The sequence below is a fragment of the Polypterus senegalus genome, chromosome 7 (genome assembly GCF_016835505.1).
Source record: "Polypterus senegalus isolate Bchr_013 chromosome 7, ASM1683550v1, whole genome shotgun sequence".
In the NCBI taxonomy this organism is placed as follows: domain Eukaryota; kingdom Metazoa; phylum Chordata; class Cladistia; order Polypteriformes; family Polypteridae; genus Polypterus; species Polypterus senegalus.
The window spans coordinates 23,470,889-23,486,268 of record NC_053160.1 but is presented as its reverse complement, the minus strand read 5'-3'; the positions used below and the strand labels follow the sequence as shown (position 1 = coordinate 23,486,268).

Below are 15,380 nucleotides of genomic sequence, written 5' to 3'. Positions count from 1 at the left end.
ATAAAAAAGGCCATGTGCTCCGTGGTTACTCTCTCAGGTGGGCGTTAGCATATCATAATCTCTTGGACCAATAGCGTGAGTTTTCCGCATTTGACTTATACGACCAACATTATAAAATACCAGAAATTATACGGTAAAAAAGTCCCGACTTATCGGCAGGAGAACTTATGGTATATATGGTATATACATTACAAAATGCATTCCAAGAGATGGTGCGTTGCAAACATAACACTGAAGTCTATGTTGATTATGTATAACAAAAAGACATAGAAAAGAATAATACTAAAACCTGAGAGTGCCATTGGATCTGACCCATTCCTTGAAGAGTTCATTTGCTTTCTTCACGCACATAGGGTGGTCAAAGTCACAGGCTAAGTTGAGGACCTCAGATCGAAGTCTCCTGTCTGAAATGGACCCTTCATCACTCCATGTCTGCTTGTCAATAACATCTTGGAAGTATTTCAGTATGTAATTCTAGAAAGCATTCAGACTAGATTAGTTGGCATAGACAAAACAAGGCATACAGCAGGTTCATTATATGAGATGCATGAACATTAATATAACATTCAGTGATTAAATTATTTCATTTTCTGAATTCTCTTTCCTTGATAATATAAATTATATTTATAAATGAGTAACCATTAAGGACATATATAAAAGACATCAAATTATATCCTCAGTGTGTTTTATTTTTAAACTTAATTTATATTTTAACTTGTATATTTCACCAGTGTATAAATTCACTCAAACGATGTTTAAAATATAATACTAAACAGCAAAATTGTCAGTGTTTAACATCTGAAATGCACTTTTAAGTATTAATTTGCTGTGTGGTGTGACACAGAGTGGCAAAGTTTGGTCAATTTGTACCAAAGACTTTTTGCGCATTTACATGGCCTGTAACATACTGGCATCTGGCTAAGGTTGTAGTACGGTGTGCCTCAGGGCTTTGCTTGTTGTTTTTGGGTGTTGTGGTAACAGTTTTGGAAAATGGGCAAATAGCATATAGTATTTACTCAGTCGGAAAGAAGCTGGATAAGGTAGCATTGGTAGTCTAGGATCCCAGTTTGATTCCTCTTTGCACTGGTGGCTCCTAACACAGTCGAATGAAATGCTTGTAATATGACTGCCTACTGTACATGAGTAAGTGAGTGAGTTTTAGGTTATAGGCTGTCACTGCATACAATGAGGCTTCACATTATTTGCCAGTTTGGCTGGGATGGGTTCCATCTTTGCAAACTCATGACCAGGTCAAAACAGTTTTAGAAAGTGGACAGGATAGATGGAAGAAACTATAGGATGTCACCTTCAGCTAGCTGCATACCCAGTAGTATTTGTGCTTGATTTGGCAGGTGTTTTTGCTTGAATGTTAGAAGTGACATGGGAATGAAGTCCACCATGAAAGGTAAGTTATAAATTCAAGGCTTATTTATAAAGTAGCAAATAACAGTCATTTTCTAAAAATGTGTTATTTAACATTTACATTTCTTTTGTCTATCCCATTTTTGGACCCTGATGTTTCCATGACAGAGTTGCAGAGAGACAGAGCCAATCCTTCAAACATAGGAAACTACACATAAGCTCCCTTATATGTGGACACATTTACTCAAAACTGGATGCTTTAGGGGCAACAACTGGGCAAACATACAGATTTTTTTAATGTGTGTGGTAGCAAGAAGACAAAGGAGAAATTGGAAACTCCACACACTTTGTCAAGACCAGGAATTTAATATATCAATGATCAGTAAATATACTGTAAATAAGAAATATAAGTAAAGAACAGGTAATTAGAATACAAATGAATATCTCTCATCTTATTATCTCAAACCGCTTTTCTTGGTCAGGGTCTCAGCGGCAAAATGAATATTGTCACGCATGCATGCCGGAGGATCACCTTCCAGGTTTATCGGAGTTAAACAATACCATCTTGGGTGAGAGGGAGTGCAGTCGTTAACATTCTTGACTCTTTTGTCACCCACGGGAGCGAGAAGATGCCCACAGAGGGCAATTGACTCTGCCCTTATTGGATGGAGAACTATAAAAGAGCGAACACCCCAGTGGATGGCGTCTCATATTGGACCTGAACTGCAAGCAACAAGGAGCTCCCAAAGACTGTACCAAGTTATCTTTAAAAGAAGTCATGAAGACTCCTCTTTCTTTTTGTTTGAATTATTTTTAAATGCCATCCAGCATTCTTTCTGTTTAGAATTATTTTGTTGGGATTTAAAAGGGGTGACTTCCTTGATGTTTTTTTGAGTGTCCTTTCAATCGTCCACAATATACATACTAGAAAAATATATTCAATTAATATTCAGTTTGTCTGCCTCTGTGGTCTGTGTATTTAATAAGTTTTTCACTCATATATAGCCTGCTTATGAAACATTATTCTTTCATGTACAATTTCTACTTATGTTACAACGTTTGCTTTTCCTTTTTATGATACATTCTGGGTTTTGTTTTCATTATTATACTGTATCAGTCAGTAAGAAAATGTTTCTTGGGCTCTGCCAGGAGAGATGCCAATATGGTCTTTTGTTTCCAGTGATATTCTAGCATTGAGGAAATCGGTGATGCTCCCAGTTAAACGCTGGTTGGTTTATTGTACCAAAATAATATTATGTTGAATTTATATAAAAAAAAGTGTTGTTTTACAGTGGCTTTTGAGACACACTGGAGCACCACAGCTGCTGTCCTGCTAAAAACTGGGACTTTTGAAATGAAGCCTTCCTTATGTGTCCACCCTTCAAATCTGTGCAGGCTCCAGCAGCAATCTGAGGATGACAGCAGCTTGGAGACATCAGAGCATCTCAGCAAATTCTGTGAATTTCTGGGCTAAAATATTATTTATTACAATCTAAGTATTAAAAAGTCTATTTTGAACTGTGAATGATTTATGGAGTTTTGGATGTTCTTATTTTGTCTCTAATGTGGTTTTGAGGTGGCCCTGTAAGAAGAATATTTTCTTCATAGTTCATGGAGCTAATGCTGAACACAGAAACAATTTTCCAGCATCCTAAGTATCACTAAGTCAACCTAGGAAATTAAAATTTATAGTTTCAATGTTTTCAAATATTGCAAGATTAAATATGACTCTCGAAATCACAGCCTCATTATAGACAAAACAGATAAATGACTTAAGCAGATGAGCTATAGAAGATATTTTGTAGCCTACATATCATTGTTCCTTGTAGGAAGGGTGCCATTTCTCCACTATAATAGGTAACATGTAAAACAATGTCACAGTATGATACATTTAGTAAAAACAACATACATTTGAATGATGGCTCAATTATTAGTATGTCTACCTCAAAGTACCAAGGGCTTGGGCTTTCTTTGTGGACCGGCTCTAACATATTCTCTACATTCCCACCAGAGTTTTCTTGAACAAACATGTACAGTAGATTAAGATCGCCTGAGATATTGTGCCCTGTAATGGACCAGCACCAAGTCCACAGGTGGCTTCTACCCTTAACACCAGGTCCCCATCATTCTCTAACACCTAGAAAATTACTATTTTTTATGCCGTAGCTTATAAAGTTTTATAAAAATGAAGCAATACAAAAAAGGTACCTACCGTAGATTTAGAAAGCATTCAGTCCCCTTCACTTTCTGCACACTTTATTGTATTATACATAGATTTAATTTTAAACAGACACATTTGACATTTTTGTCCATCAATCTACAGTCAATAACCCATGATGACAAAATGAAACATGTTTTCAGAAAGGTTTATAAATTTGTTAAAAATGAAAAACTGAAATCTCATTCACTTAAGAGCAGCATTCTGACTCTCTGTCTTGGCACTGAAAATTGTAGTCAAGTGCATCCTGTTTGCTTTTTATTATCCTTGAGATGTTTCTAGAATTTGATTGGAGCCCACCTGTGACAAATTGGATTAATTGGACATCATTCGGAAAGGCACACACCTGTGCATATAAGGTCCTACAATTCATATTGCATGTAAGGACTAAAACCAAACCATGAAGTCCAAGGAAATCTCAGAGGATCTCCACAGGCAAACTGTGGTGAGTCATAGACAAGGGCAAAGGAATAAAAGTATTTTAACAGCTTTGAGTATTCCCAGGAGCACAATGGCCTCAATGTTTGTGAAATGGAAGAAGTTTGGAACCACCAGGCTCTTCTTAGAGTTCTTAGAGTTTGTTGTCTATCCAAACTAAGTAACTGGTGTGAAATAAGTTGCTATATCAGCACAGACCCGACACAGACTGACACTGGAGGTATGTGAAAATTAAACAAAAATTAATTTTCTTCAGCCGTGGGGCATGTTTTCCCCGTGTCTCACAGGCCCTACACAGTCCCCAAAACACACCCAAAGAAAAACACCAAAATACATTCTTCTTCCTCCCAGGCAGCTTTGTCCTCCTCCTCCCAACTCTGATGCCTAGAGTAGGTGGCTGCCGGCTCCTCTTATAGCCCACGTGGAAGTGTTCCAGGTGATGATTGACCTAATTCAGGGGAGCACTTCCGGGTCTGGCTGCATCACAGCCCACACAGGCACAGGGAGCCGTGCAGCTCCGGTGTTCCACAATTGTGGCCCCGAAGCAACCCAGGGGAGCTGCCACCAAGCGTTCCCAGGGACGCCACACTGGATAAAAAGGACCTTGGCCAGGAATGTGGCCAAGAACCCACTGGTCAGTCTAACTGCACTTCAGAAGTTATCTTCTGAAATGGGAGAACTTGTTGGAAGGACAACCATCTTAGCAGCTCTTCATCAATCAGACATTTATGCCAGAGCTCCAGAGAAGTGTTGAATAGGTTGATTCCAGGACTGCAGGAGATGAGTTATGAGGAAAGATTAAAAGTGCTGAGCCTTTTCAGTTTAAGCAAAGGGAGACTGAGGGGCAACATGATTGAAGTGTTTAAAATTATGATGGGAATTAGTTCCATGGATTGAGACTGTAACTTGAGAATGAGTTGAGCAAGAACATGGGAACACAGCTAGAAACTTGTCAATGGTAAATTGCACACAAACACTAGAAAATGTTTCTTCACGGAGAAAACTATACACAAATGAAATAAATTGCTAAGTAGTGTGTCAGAAAGTAGGACTTTAGGGACCTTCAAAGCTGACTTAACACATTTTTTCAAGAATTAAGTGGATAGGACTGGAGAGCTTTGTTGGGCTCAATGACCTGTTATCATCCAGATTGTTCTAATGTTCAAGTTGCTTACTCCCACGTTGAATTTGCTAAATGGCAATTAAAGGACAATTAGAACATAAGGAAAAAGATTCTCTGGGCCGGTGAAAAAAAATTGAACTCTTTGGGCAGAACTCCATGCACTACAGTAGCCTATGTCTAGCAAAGACCAGACACTGTTCCTCATCTGCTTCATGCCATTTCTACAATGAAGCATGGTGGTGCCAGTATTGTGTTATGGGGTGGCTTCTCAAAGGTAGGGACAGGAAAACATATCAGAATTGAGAGAAGGATGAATGCAATCAAATAAAAAGCCCTTGACGAAAACCTGCTCCCAAGTGCACATAACCTTAGACTGGGGTGATTGTTCACCTTTCAACATGACAATGACCTGAAGCAGACAGCCAGGACAAAACTAGACTGGATTCAGGACAAATCTCTGACTGTTCTTGAGTGACCCAGCCACAGCTCCTCATTAAATTCCATAGAACATCTGTGGAGAGACCGGAAGATGTCAGTTTACAAAACTTCCCATCCAATCTAATGCAGTTTGAGAGGATCTGCTAGGAAGAATGGGATTAACTGTCCAAAATTAGGTTTTGAAAACCTTATAGAGACTTACCTAAGAAGACTCAAAACTGTAATTGCTGCCAATGGTTTTTCTACAAAGTACTGAATTCTTATGTATGTTATTATTCAGAGTCTGAATTCTTATGTAAACAAGAGATTTCAGTTTTTGATTTTTAATATAATTTGCCAACCTTAATGAAAACATGTTTTCACTTTGTCATTATGGGTTATTAAATGTAGATTGATGGGCAAAAATGGCAAATTTATTCCTTTAAAATTAAATCTACGACACAATAAAATGTGCAGAATGAGGAGTCTGAATATTTTCTGAATCCACCGTATATAAAATATGAACAGATGTACTTACCTTTAGGTTTTGTGCAACATCAGGATTGCCTGCCTTTTCTATCATTCTAAAAATGGCTTCAAGGTATCCCAGGCCCTGAAGCAGGGGAACATTGTGCGTTTCAAAACGAAGGTACAGGAACAGGTCTAGTGCTCGGTCCAATGAGAGTTTTCCAGCACTGAAAGCAGAGAAATGCATATAGGAACAATAATCTGTATTGCACAACATAGTAGGCACATTGTATTACTTTGTTTGACAGTTCCTATTTCATAATAATACAAGTCACTGTAAGGCACAGGTTTCTAACAATCCTAAACTGTACAGTAGGCAAGTACAGTAATCCCTCGCTATATCGCGCTTCGACTTTCGCGGCTTCACTCTATCGCAGATTTTAAATGTAAGCATATCTAAATATATATCACGGATTTTTCGCTGGTTCGCGGATTTCTGCGGACAATGGGTCTTTTAATTTATGGTACATGCTTCCTCAGTTTGTTTGCCCAGTTGATTTCATACAAAGGACGCTATTGGCGGATGGCTTAGAAGCTACCCAATCAGAGCATGTATTACATATTAACTAAAACTCCTCAGTGCTATAAGATATGCTTCCTGCGCGGTGCTCGATTGTTTGCTTGTCTCTGCCTCTATCTCACCCTCTCTGACATTCTCTGCGCCTTATGGAGGGGGTGTGAGTAGAGGGGCTGTTTGCACAGAGGCTGTTTGCTTAGAAGATACAGACGCTCCTCTAAGAAATGCCGCTTTATTGCAGTGCTTCCGCATACTTTAAAGCACAAAAGCACACTTATTGATTTTTTGATTGTTTGCTTTAATCTCGCGCTCTCTCTCTCTGACGTTCTCTGCGCCTGATGGAGGAGATGTGAGCAGAGGGGCTGTTTGCACAGAGGCTGTTTGCTTAGAAGATATTGACGCTCCTCTAAAGAATGCTGCTTTATTGCGGTGCTTCGGCAAACTTAAAAGCACACGCATTGATATTTTGATTGTTTGCTTTTCTTTGCGAGCGCTCTCTGTCTCTCTCTGAAATTCTCTGCTCCAGATGCAGACACTCCTTTGAAGAGAAGATATATTTGCATTCTTTTAATTGTGAGAAAGAACTGTCATCTCTGTCTTGTCATGGAGCACAGTTTAAACTTTTGACTAAAGGGTGTTATTTCATGTCTAGAAGGCTCTAATAACGTTAACAGTGTGGGAGAGTTTATAAGGGCTTAAAATATATAAAAATAACCATACAAACATATGTTAAGAAGGCAACACTCAACTGGAGGAGGGCAGTGCGGTGGTGAGAGGAGAATCTGTGTTTTGTCAATTTTGAAATTGTGTATAATAAACACACCTTTATTTGAACCCAGGACTGTGATTGTGTGATTATGTTTGGGGTTTGGGGCTTGCTGATGGCCCAGTTCTATCACAGATACTTCACTAACGACGAGTGCCCCAGCTCTCCACAAGACCCAATTCACTGAATCCTTTGGAATGAAGCCTGGAAACAATGCAGAACAATTTAAGAATATTTATGTTAGGTAGAATGACCATTGTAGGCTGAATTGTTTTTTGGCCTTGGAACCCCGGCAGATTTTTTTCCTGTTTTCCTGACCTCTTGACCCAATCAGCTGACTCATGTTTAGAGACTTACAATACGATATTATACATAAGGACTTTACTTTTCTACTAATTATATATCTATGTTATGTACATTCATATTGATTTATTTTATGTTACTTATTTATTACTATTCTTACCTAATTTCATTTCTTTTTTTTTCTTGTAACTGTTTCTTTGACATCTTGTAAAGCACTTTGAGCTACATCCAATATATGAAAATATTCTATAGAAATACAGTAAATGTTGTTGTTACATGTTAATTAGGATTAGGCTCTGGATTATGTCTTGTTGACAATGATGACCCTATAAACATTCAACACTCTCATTGGCTTAATCCTGCGGCATGGGGACTATACTGGCAACACTGAGTACAAGGCACAGACTAATCCTAAACATACACATCCTTGGTATGTGGAGGGAAAAACCAGAATATCCAGACAAGCCCATGCAGACTCCAAATAACTGACAAACTTGGTGTAGAATTTGAGCCTCAAACAGTGTACACCATAGTTTCTTAAACTATGAGTTGCAACCCAAAATGAGTTTTGGGTTGTACTCATTTGGAAAGGGTTGAGTGTAGTTTGTGAAGGGTCTCGTAATGGGTTACTACTGGCAGTTTAAGCTATTGACATTGCTCTGCTATGATGGTTGACAGCGATTCTGCAAGGTGGCCTGGCCCTCAGATCTGATGGTCATCAAGGACTGGGTCTCGAAGACACTAAGTAGGGCAAGATTGGACCACAAGAAAAAAGGTCAAGAAACACTGCTTTATGCTCAAGAATCTGTGAGGCAGCAAGACTAAACACAGTGTGCCCCTCTTAATCAAATTATCAACAAAAAGATGAATTAAATGTGGAAATAGTTCATATTGCATGTGTTTACCACTGTTTCAATAAATTTAGAATAACTGTGGGGTTACAAAAAAGGACAGAATAAGAACTGAGACAATCAGAGGTACAACAAAAGTGGGAGACATACTTAAGAAAGCACAGGAAGAGTAGGTTGAAGTAGTATGGATATATGATAAAGAGACAATGAATATGTGGGCAAAAGAGGGAAGGGAATGAAAGTACATGGGAAGAGAAAGTGAGGAAGGCCAAAGTGGAGTTGGATGCATAAAGTAAAAGAAGATAGGAAGTAAAAACGTAGGACTGGCAACACGGTGCAGGACTAAGCTATTTGGAGAATGTTAAACAAGCACATCAACTCCATGCAGAAGTGGGAAAAGATAAAGGGGAAGAAGAAAGTACTTTTTCATTTTAATTTACAAAATACAATCAACTTCAAGCCACATTGCTACATGCAACAAATTACAAAAATACGAGATTCAGTTATCCATGTTTGCTGCTGAGCACATTTAGCCAACTGCCTGTGACAAAGCTGTGTTAGGCATTCATTTAATATGTTGCATGCATTCTCACTTTATTTTTACAGAGCACAGAGAATGTGCTTACACATTGTATGCAATCATGTGAAAAAGTAAGTGCACCCCATTAAATGTTTTTAACATATGTAGACTTATCATGGTTTGATCAGCTCTTACACTGTTTCTTTAGATAAAAGTGATGTAATTGGGGAATATTTATTCATAGAGAAATTAACAGATATACATTTATTCCGATCCTCCATGAAGAATTCTTTCAGCTGTGAGATGTTTGAGGAGTGTCTTCAATGTACAGCCCATTTCAAACCCAACACAGCATTTGGATGGGATTCAAATCAGGGCTTTGAAAACCATTCAAGAACCCTTCATTTCTTTCTTTTCAGCCATTCCTTGTTTGATCTACTGGTAGTTTTAGGATCATTGTCAATTTTTTAGATCCAATTTGGATGTATGGTCTCACATTATCCCCAAGTCCCCTCTATTACTGATGCAACAAAGCAGCACCAAACCTTTACATTTCTACCACCATACCAAACAGTTGGTATAAGGTTCTTCTGGCCAAATACTGTCTTTACTTGTCATTGAACATGTCTTCTGCTAGTGTGGCTAACTGTGTCTTTGTCTTGTCTGTCAAGGACACAATGTTCCAGAAGTCCTGGGGCCTCATGCATAATGCCATGCGTAGAATTCACAGTAAAACATGGCGTATGGACAAAAGCAGAAATGTTCGTATGCACAAAAAAATCCAGATGAATACGCCAACTTAAACGTTCTTCTGCTACATAAATCCCAGTCAGCGTGAAAAGTAACGCATGTGTACGCTCCTGCTGTAACTCCCCAACTGGTTTAAACAGTGGTGTAAACAACGAAAGGACTTGATCGAGTGACAAAGAGTGTCAGAGAAACTCGAAAGCTCAAGCTCCTTGCTAGCACTGCGACACCGTGTCCTCACATGTTTAGTTATTAAAAATATAGATTATTTAAATGATGTTAACATTTTATCTGTATAATGTAATAAACATATTTTGCTGCATTTCATCGTAAAATGATATCAGCATCATATATAAATATGCGCTAAAGTGGCTCAGGTTGTGCAATATAATAACTATCGCAAGTTTACAGTGAGGTAATTGTACTTATAAGTACAAAGAGCTCTACAAAGAGCACTTGACGGACTGATTCATCATGTTTATGTTCTTTTTCTAGGTGTTGATGGGTAAACTTCAGTTTTGCCCTGATGTTCTTCCTGGACAGCAAAGCTTTCCTTCTAACACACCTCCCATGTAAATCTAATGTGTGCAGCCCCTTTCTAACGGTAGACTCATGCACTTTGACATCAACAGTGGCAGTAGCAACCTGTAGGTCTTGAAATTCTTGGATTCTTAGAGACTACTTTCAGCATCTTGCATTCAGCTCTTGAACTTGCTGGGGGAGGTCTGGGCTAAATAAGTCATCGGTTGAAATCTTTTGCATCTGCAGATGATCTCCCAGACACTAAAATAGTTGAATCCAATTGTTTGATGATCTATTCATATATATTCCCACACTCAAAGGCCTCTGTTATCTTCTTCCTACAGGCATCTATAATATTCTTTCTGAAGGACTCAGAGAGCTCTTTCCATCTACAGTAGGCATGGTAATAACACACACTTCAACAACTAAGAGCAAACCAAGCTAAACATCTGAGGATTAAATAAGACAAGTTCCTTCAAGATGGTGTTCTAAATATTTGCCCCTGATCTGCTGCACCTGATTCTAATTTTAGGTATTTGAGGTAGTGATAAATGAAGGGGTAACCTTATTTTTCCAATTGCAGAATTTGTATTTATATTTATTTAAAGTATACAATGGACTACAAAATGTAAATGTGACCTGATGTTTGTTATATTACATCCCCTTTATCTATAGATACTGTTTAAATGAAGATCAAATTGTAATATTTCCACTTATGTTAAAAACAGCATTTTATGGACGTACCTTTTCACATGCGTTAAAACCAACTTAAAGCAATTTGATGGTGTGGAAGACCAGAGTCTATCCATGGAACACTGGGTGCAAAGTAGGGAAAAATATAGACAAGGTGCCAGTAAATAAACACACCAAATCCGGGGCTAATTTAGAGTAAATAGTTATACTAAGCAGTACATCATTGTGTATGTGAGAGGAAAAATTAGGCATCAATGTCAGGTAGTCATGTTGAGAACATGCAATCCTCCTACAGCCAACTATTGTGCATGAGATCTAAATCCAGGATGCTGAATCCATGAGGCTGCACCAGTGTCTCATTATACTGATCATTCTCATTTAAGTTGGATCCATGAGGTTGCAGCACTTCTCACTGTACCACCCTGCCGCTGTGTCACGTTGTTCTGTTTATATTATATGCAAATAAAAAGTGAAGAGGTGAGAACAAAAATCACAATCAAGCAGAAAGCTATAATTCTCCAAGCTTTTAAATTAGAGTGTTTTTATAAAACACAGAATTTGATGTCCCCTTACCTGACCAGTTGAAAAACATTATGAATGAGGTTGGCTCTGTCCTTATGACTCAGCACAGTGTGGTTCTCCTTCAGTAATTTAATAATTTTGCCCCATCCATCTCCCTCATAATGGACAATATAATATCCATTCATATCTGTATTAAACTTAATCCAGCTGACATTTCCCCTTAGATCAATAACTCCTACGGCAGAAAAACAAAACAGTAAAGCACAAAATCACTTTCTGCTAAGCTGTAACACATCACATTCCCAAATCATGGTTTGACCCTAAGACTTTGCACCTTCTACTCATCCCCACAGAGAGTGAAAATGAGTGACAAATCTACTCGGTAGAAAATATTATTAGATTTGAGGCCTCTTCTTTCATTCTGCAGGATTCATTAATTGAGTCCTTGTAAAAGATTCACACCGAGTCTTGTTAACCTTAGGATTATTTTTCTGTGATTGCTTTGTTTCATTATATTTTTCTGTGAAAAAAAAACTTTATTGTTGCAATAATATCATCTTCTTGGCATAGATCTGGATTCAGGAAAGGTCAGAGTATGCCTTAACTTAAACAGACTATAGCTTGCCAGGGAGAGAAATAACTGATGCAGTCTTTGCATTGAGACAACTCACAGAAAAGGATCAGAGAAAAACAGACAGGTCTGCATGTGGTGTTTATTGATTTGGAGAAGGCTAATGATAAAGTGTCACATCAGGAGGTCTGGAGGTGCAATAGAGACAAAGGAGTACCGGGGTAGTACAGTATGTTAAGATTGACCACAATATGTATCAGCAGTGAGAGCTCAGGTTAAAAGCTATGTTGGCGTAATAGCCCAGTTAGAGTAGGTCTGCACCAGGGACCTTCTTTAAGTCCTTACCTCTTTGATCTGCTTATGGATATGTTGAGTCATGGGATAAAAGACCAATCCCTATGGTGCATGCTTTTTGCAGAGGATAGCGTGTTGTGTAGCAACAGAAGAATGGAAATGGAGAGCAAGGTGGGAGAATTGAGAATGGCTTTGGAAGACAGAGGATTGAAGATAAATAGGAAGCAGACAGAATACACAACACTTAATGATGATCAGGATACAGAAATTAACTTGCAGGGAAAGCTATTGAAAAGAGTGGGTATATTTAAATATCTAGGATCAGTGGTAGCTCGACATGGATAATTAGAGATAACCCATAGAATACAGTGTGGATAAAACAATTGGAAGAATACTGCTAGTATTGTGTGATCGATGAAATAAGGTGAAGGTTAAAGGTAAGGTTTTTAAGACAGTGGTAAACACCAAAAATGAGACACGGACAGTGAAGGAGCGCAGGAGAAGAAGTTAGATTTGGCAGAAATTAAAATGTTGAGATGGATGTGTGGAGTTACAATAAAAGGAAATAATAAGAAAGAAGACAATCAGGGGTACAGCAAATGTGGGACAGATATAAGTACAGGAAAGTAGATTTAAGTGGTATGGACATGTGATGTGCGGAGACAAGAAATATGTGGACAAAAGAGTGATAGGAATGGAAGTACAGAGGAAGAGAAAGCGAGGGAAGCCAAAATAGAGGTGGATGGAAAAAGCAGAAGAAGATCTGAAAGAAAAGGGCTTGACTGGCAAGGAGGTGCAGGACAGAGGTATATGGAGAAGGATCAAGCATATTAACCTCACGTAGAAGAGAGAAAAGAAAAAGATTATCTATTTTTAAGAATTGGATTAGGTGTCATCAATAATGTACAAATGAACAAATGTTTAACATAAAAAATACTGTAATAATACCTGATTTTGTTTCAAGCAAATGTTTTTCAACGTTTCTTGAGTTGCTTGTAATGTATGTAAGAGGTATATGCCAGAGGTACCTAGGAAACAAAAAACAAGTATTCGTTATATTGTTAAAAACAGCTGAGAAGTGTTAATGAAATTCATTTATAGTGTTATTGAAAAAAATATTGTTGAAAAGAGTTGAGAAATGTATTGATAAATTGATACATTATAGTGTATCCAGTGTAAGTATTAAAATATATTTCACTTTTTAAGAAGTAGTCAAAGGAGTAGTATTATGAGTAGTAGTATTGGTACTAGTAGTATTTGTATTAGAAGTTGCAGTAGTAGTATTAGTTATTAGGAGCTAATGTAAAAACAGCAGATGTTTTAAATGCTTGGACCAAAGCTGTGTTTTGAGTATCTACACATTTTTTACTATAACTTTGTCCAAGGTTGGATTAAGACCCCCACAGACCCCTGTCTCACTTAGCTCCTTAACAGAGAATTGACCAAACAGACACAAGATCATTTAATGACGCATATTATTTCCCACTTGTTGTTTCTATTCTAGACTTGATCGCCCCTTGGTCATTTCAGTGCCTGGATACTCGGTCATTTCATCAAGCTTGGGAGGGGTCATTAAAATTCCACTCCACTCATGAATATTGACAATTTACTTTATGAGTGGCAAAGCACATAGACATATATTCATGCTTTTATACAGCATAATGTTATTTTCAATAATTACATTGACCAGGTTATCCCTTGATCATTTTGACACATCGATACAACATCATTTCAGATGTTTGATCCTTTTGGTAAAAAGACCACTTGCCGTCATGCACACCCATAATACTCTTGATGGTAGATCTACCCCTGAAGTCATCTGAAATAATCTAGTCTCTTACTCATGTATGGTAAATATAAGATCTACATTCTGCATAAGCAAGTTACAAATATTAATTTCTTCATTAGTTTTCTAATTTGCTTATGTAGATCAGGGTTGCAGGCACCCATACATGCAGCAAGGTGGGACGCAACCCTGACTAGTCTATCGAAGGGACCACTCAACATTCACTCTTCCCGTGGCTATGCAGAGTTTCCAGTTAGCAACATATGCTTATATTAGGTATGAGACAGGAAAACTGGAGTGACAAAGGCAAAACTCATGTACTGTAGGCCAAATTAACAAAGGAAGCATCTGGATCCAAACCCAGGACCCTGTAGCTAGGAAGTGGCAGTGGTGAACACCACGCCTTCCTATATGTACCTTATTGCCCTGTACAAATAATATTTAGCAAGTTAAGTGACCCTTTCACAGTCCTAAGAATGAATTAAAGGTAGGGGCTGATGTAGCATTTTACTGTGCCACACCTTAGCCATTAAATTACATTCCTGCTCATTTCTTCCTCTTAACTTTAGCATCAGAGTTTAAATTTCTGTAGAAATCTCATGTTTGTATTTTGGAATTTGTTTTGCAAAATAAGATATTTTTCTATTGAAAAAGGAGATTTAATTTCAATTTATGTTTAGTTAACAAAGAAAGGGCGGCACGGTGGCGCAGTGGTAGCGCTGCTGCCTCGCAGTAAAGAGACCTGAGTTCGCTTCCCGGGTCCTCCCTGCGTGGAGTTTGCATGTTCTCCCTGTGTCTGCGTGGGTTTCCTCCCACAGTCCAAAGACATGCAGGTTAGGTGCACTGGTGATTCTAAATTGTCCCTAGTGTGTGTGTGTGCCCTGCGGTGGGATGGCGCCCTGCCCGGGATTTGTCCCTGTCTTGCTGGCTGGGATTGGCTCCAGCAGACCCCCGTGACCCTGTGTTAGAATATAGCGGGTTGGATAATGACTGACTAAACAAATCAAATGCTACAAACAAAATGATAGTCTGTGAGATGTGACTCAAAGTTAATGTCACACATGTTAACTGACCTCTTAATTCAATTGTTTTGAATTAACACAATTAAATGCTTACATATAATGTGTTGTCCTCAATAAACAGATGATGACAATACAGGAGATACAGTACATTTTTCATTAATCAGCAGACATAGCCTTTGT

The 15,380-nt window shown here is 38.2% G+C and overlaps 1 protein-coding gene and 1 long non-coding RNA gene across 2 annotated transcripts in view; one reads left to right on the top strand and one right to left on the bottom strand.

Moving 5' to 3' along the window:
- The window catches only part of LOC120532400, a 28,726-nt gene extending 25,868 nt beyond the window's left edge, over positions 1–2,858 (top strand). Inside the window, exons 2-3 of the long non-coding RNA XR_005634287.1 lie at positions 1,353–1,405; positions 1,531–2,858. This is a non-coding gene — a long non-coding RNA (uncharacterized LOC120532400). The remainder of the gene's footprint in view (positions 1–1,352; positions 1,406–1,530) is intronic.
- erap2 (endoplasmic reticulum aminopeptidase 2) overlaps positions 1–15,380 on the bottom strand; it is an 83,223-nt gene that overhangs the window by 20,768 nt on the left and 47,075 nt on the right. The window contains exons 12-15 of the mRNA XM_039758352.1: positions 13,341–13,420; positions 11,579–11,762; positions 6,097–6,253; positions 290–474 (exon numbers count right to left, since the gene is read on the bottom strand). Coding sequence (XP_039614286.1) covers positions 290–474; positions 6,097–6,253; positions 11,579–11,762; positions 13,341–13,420 — 606 coding nt within the window. The remainder of the gene's footprint in view (positions 1–289; positions 475–6,096; positions 6,254–11,578; positions 11,763–13,340; positions 13,421–15,380) is intronic.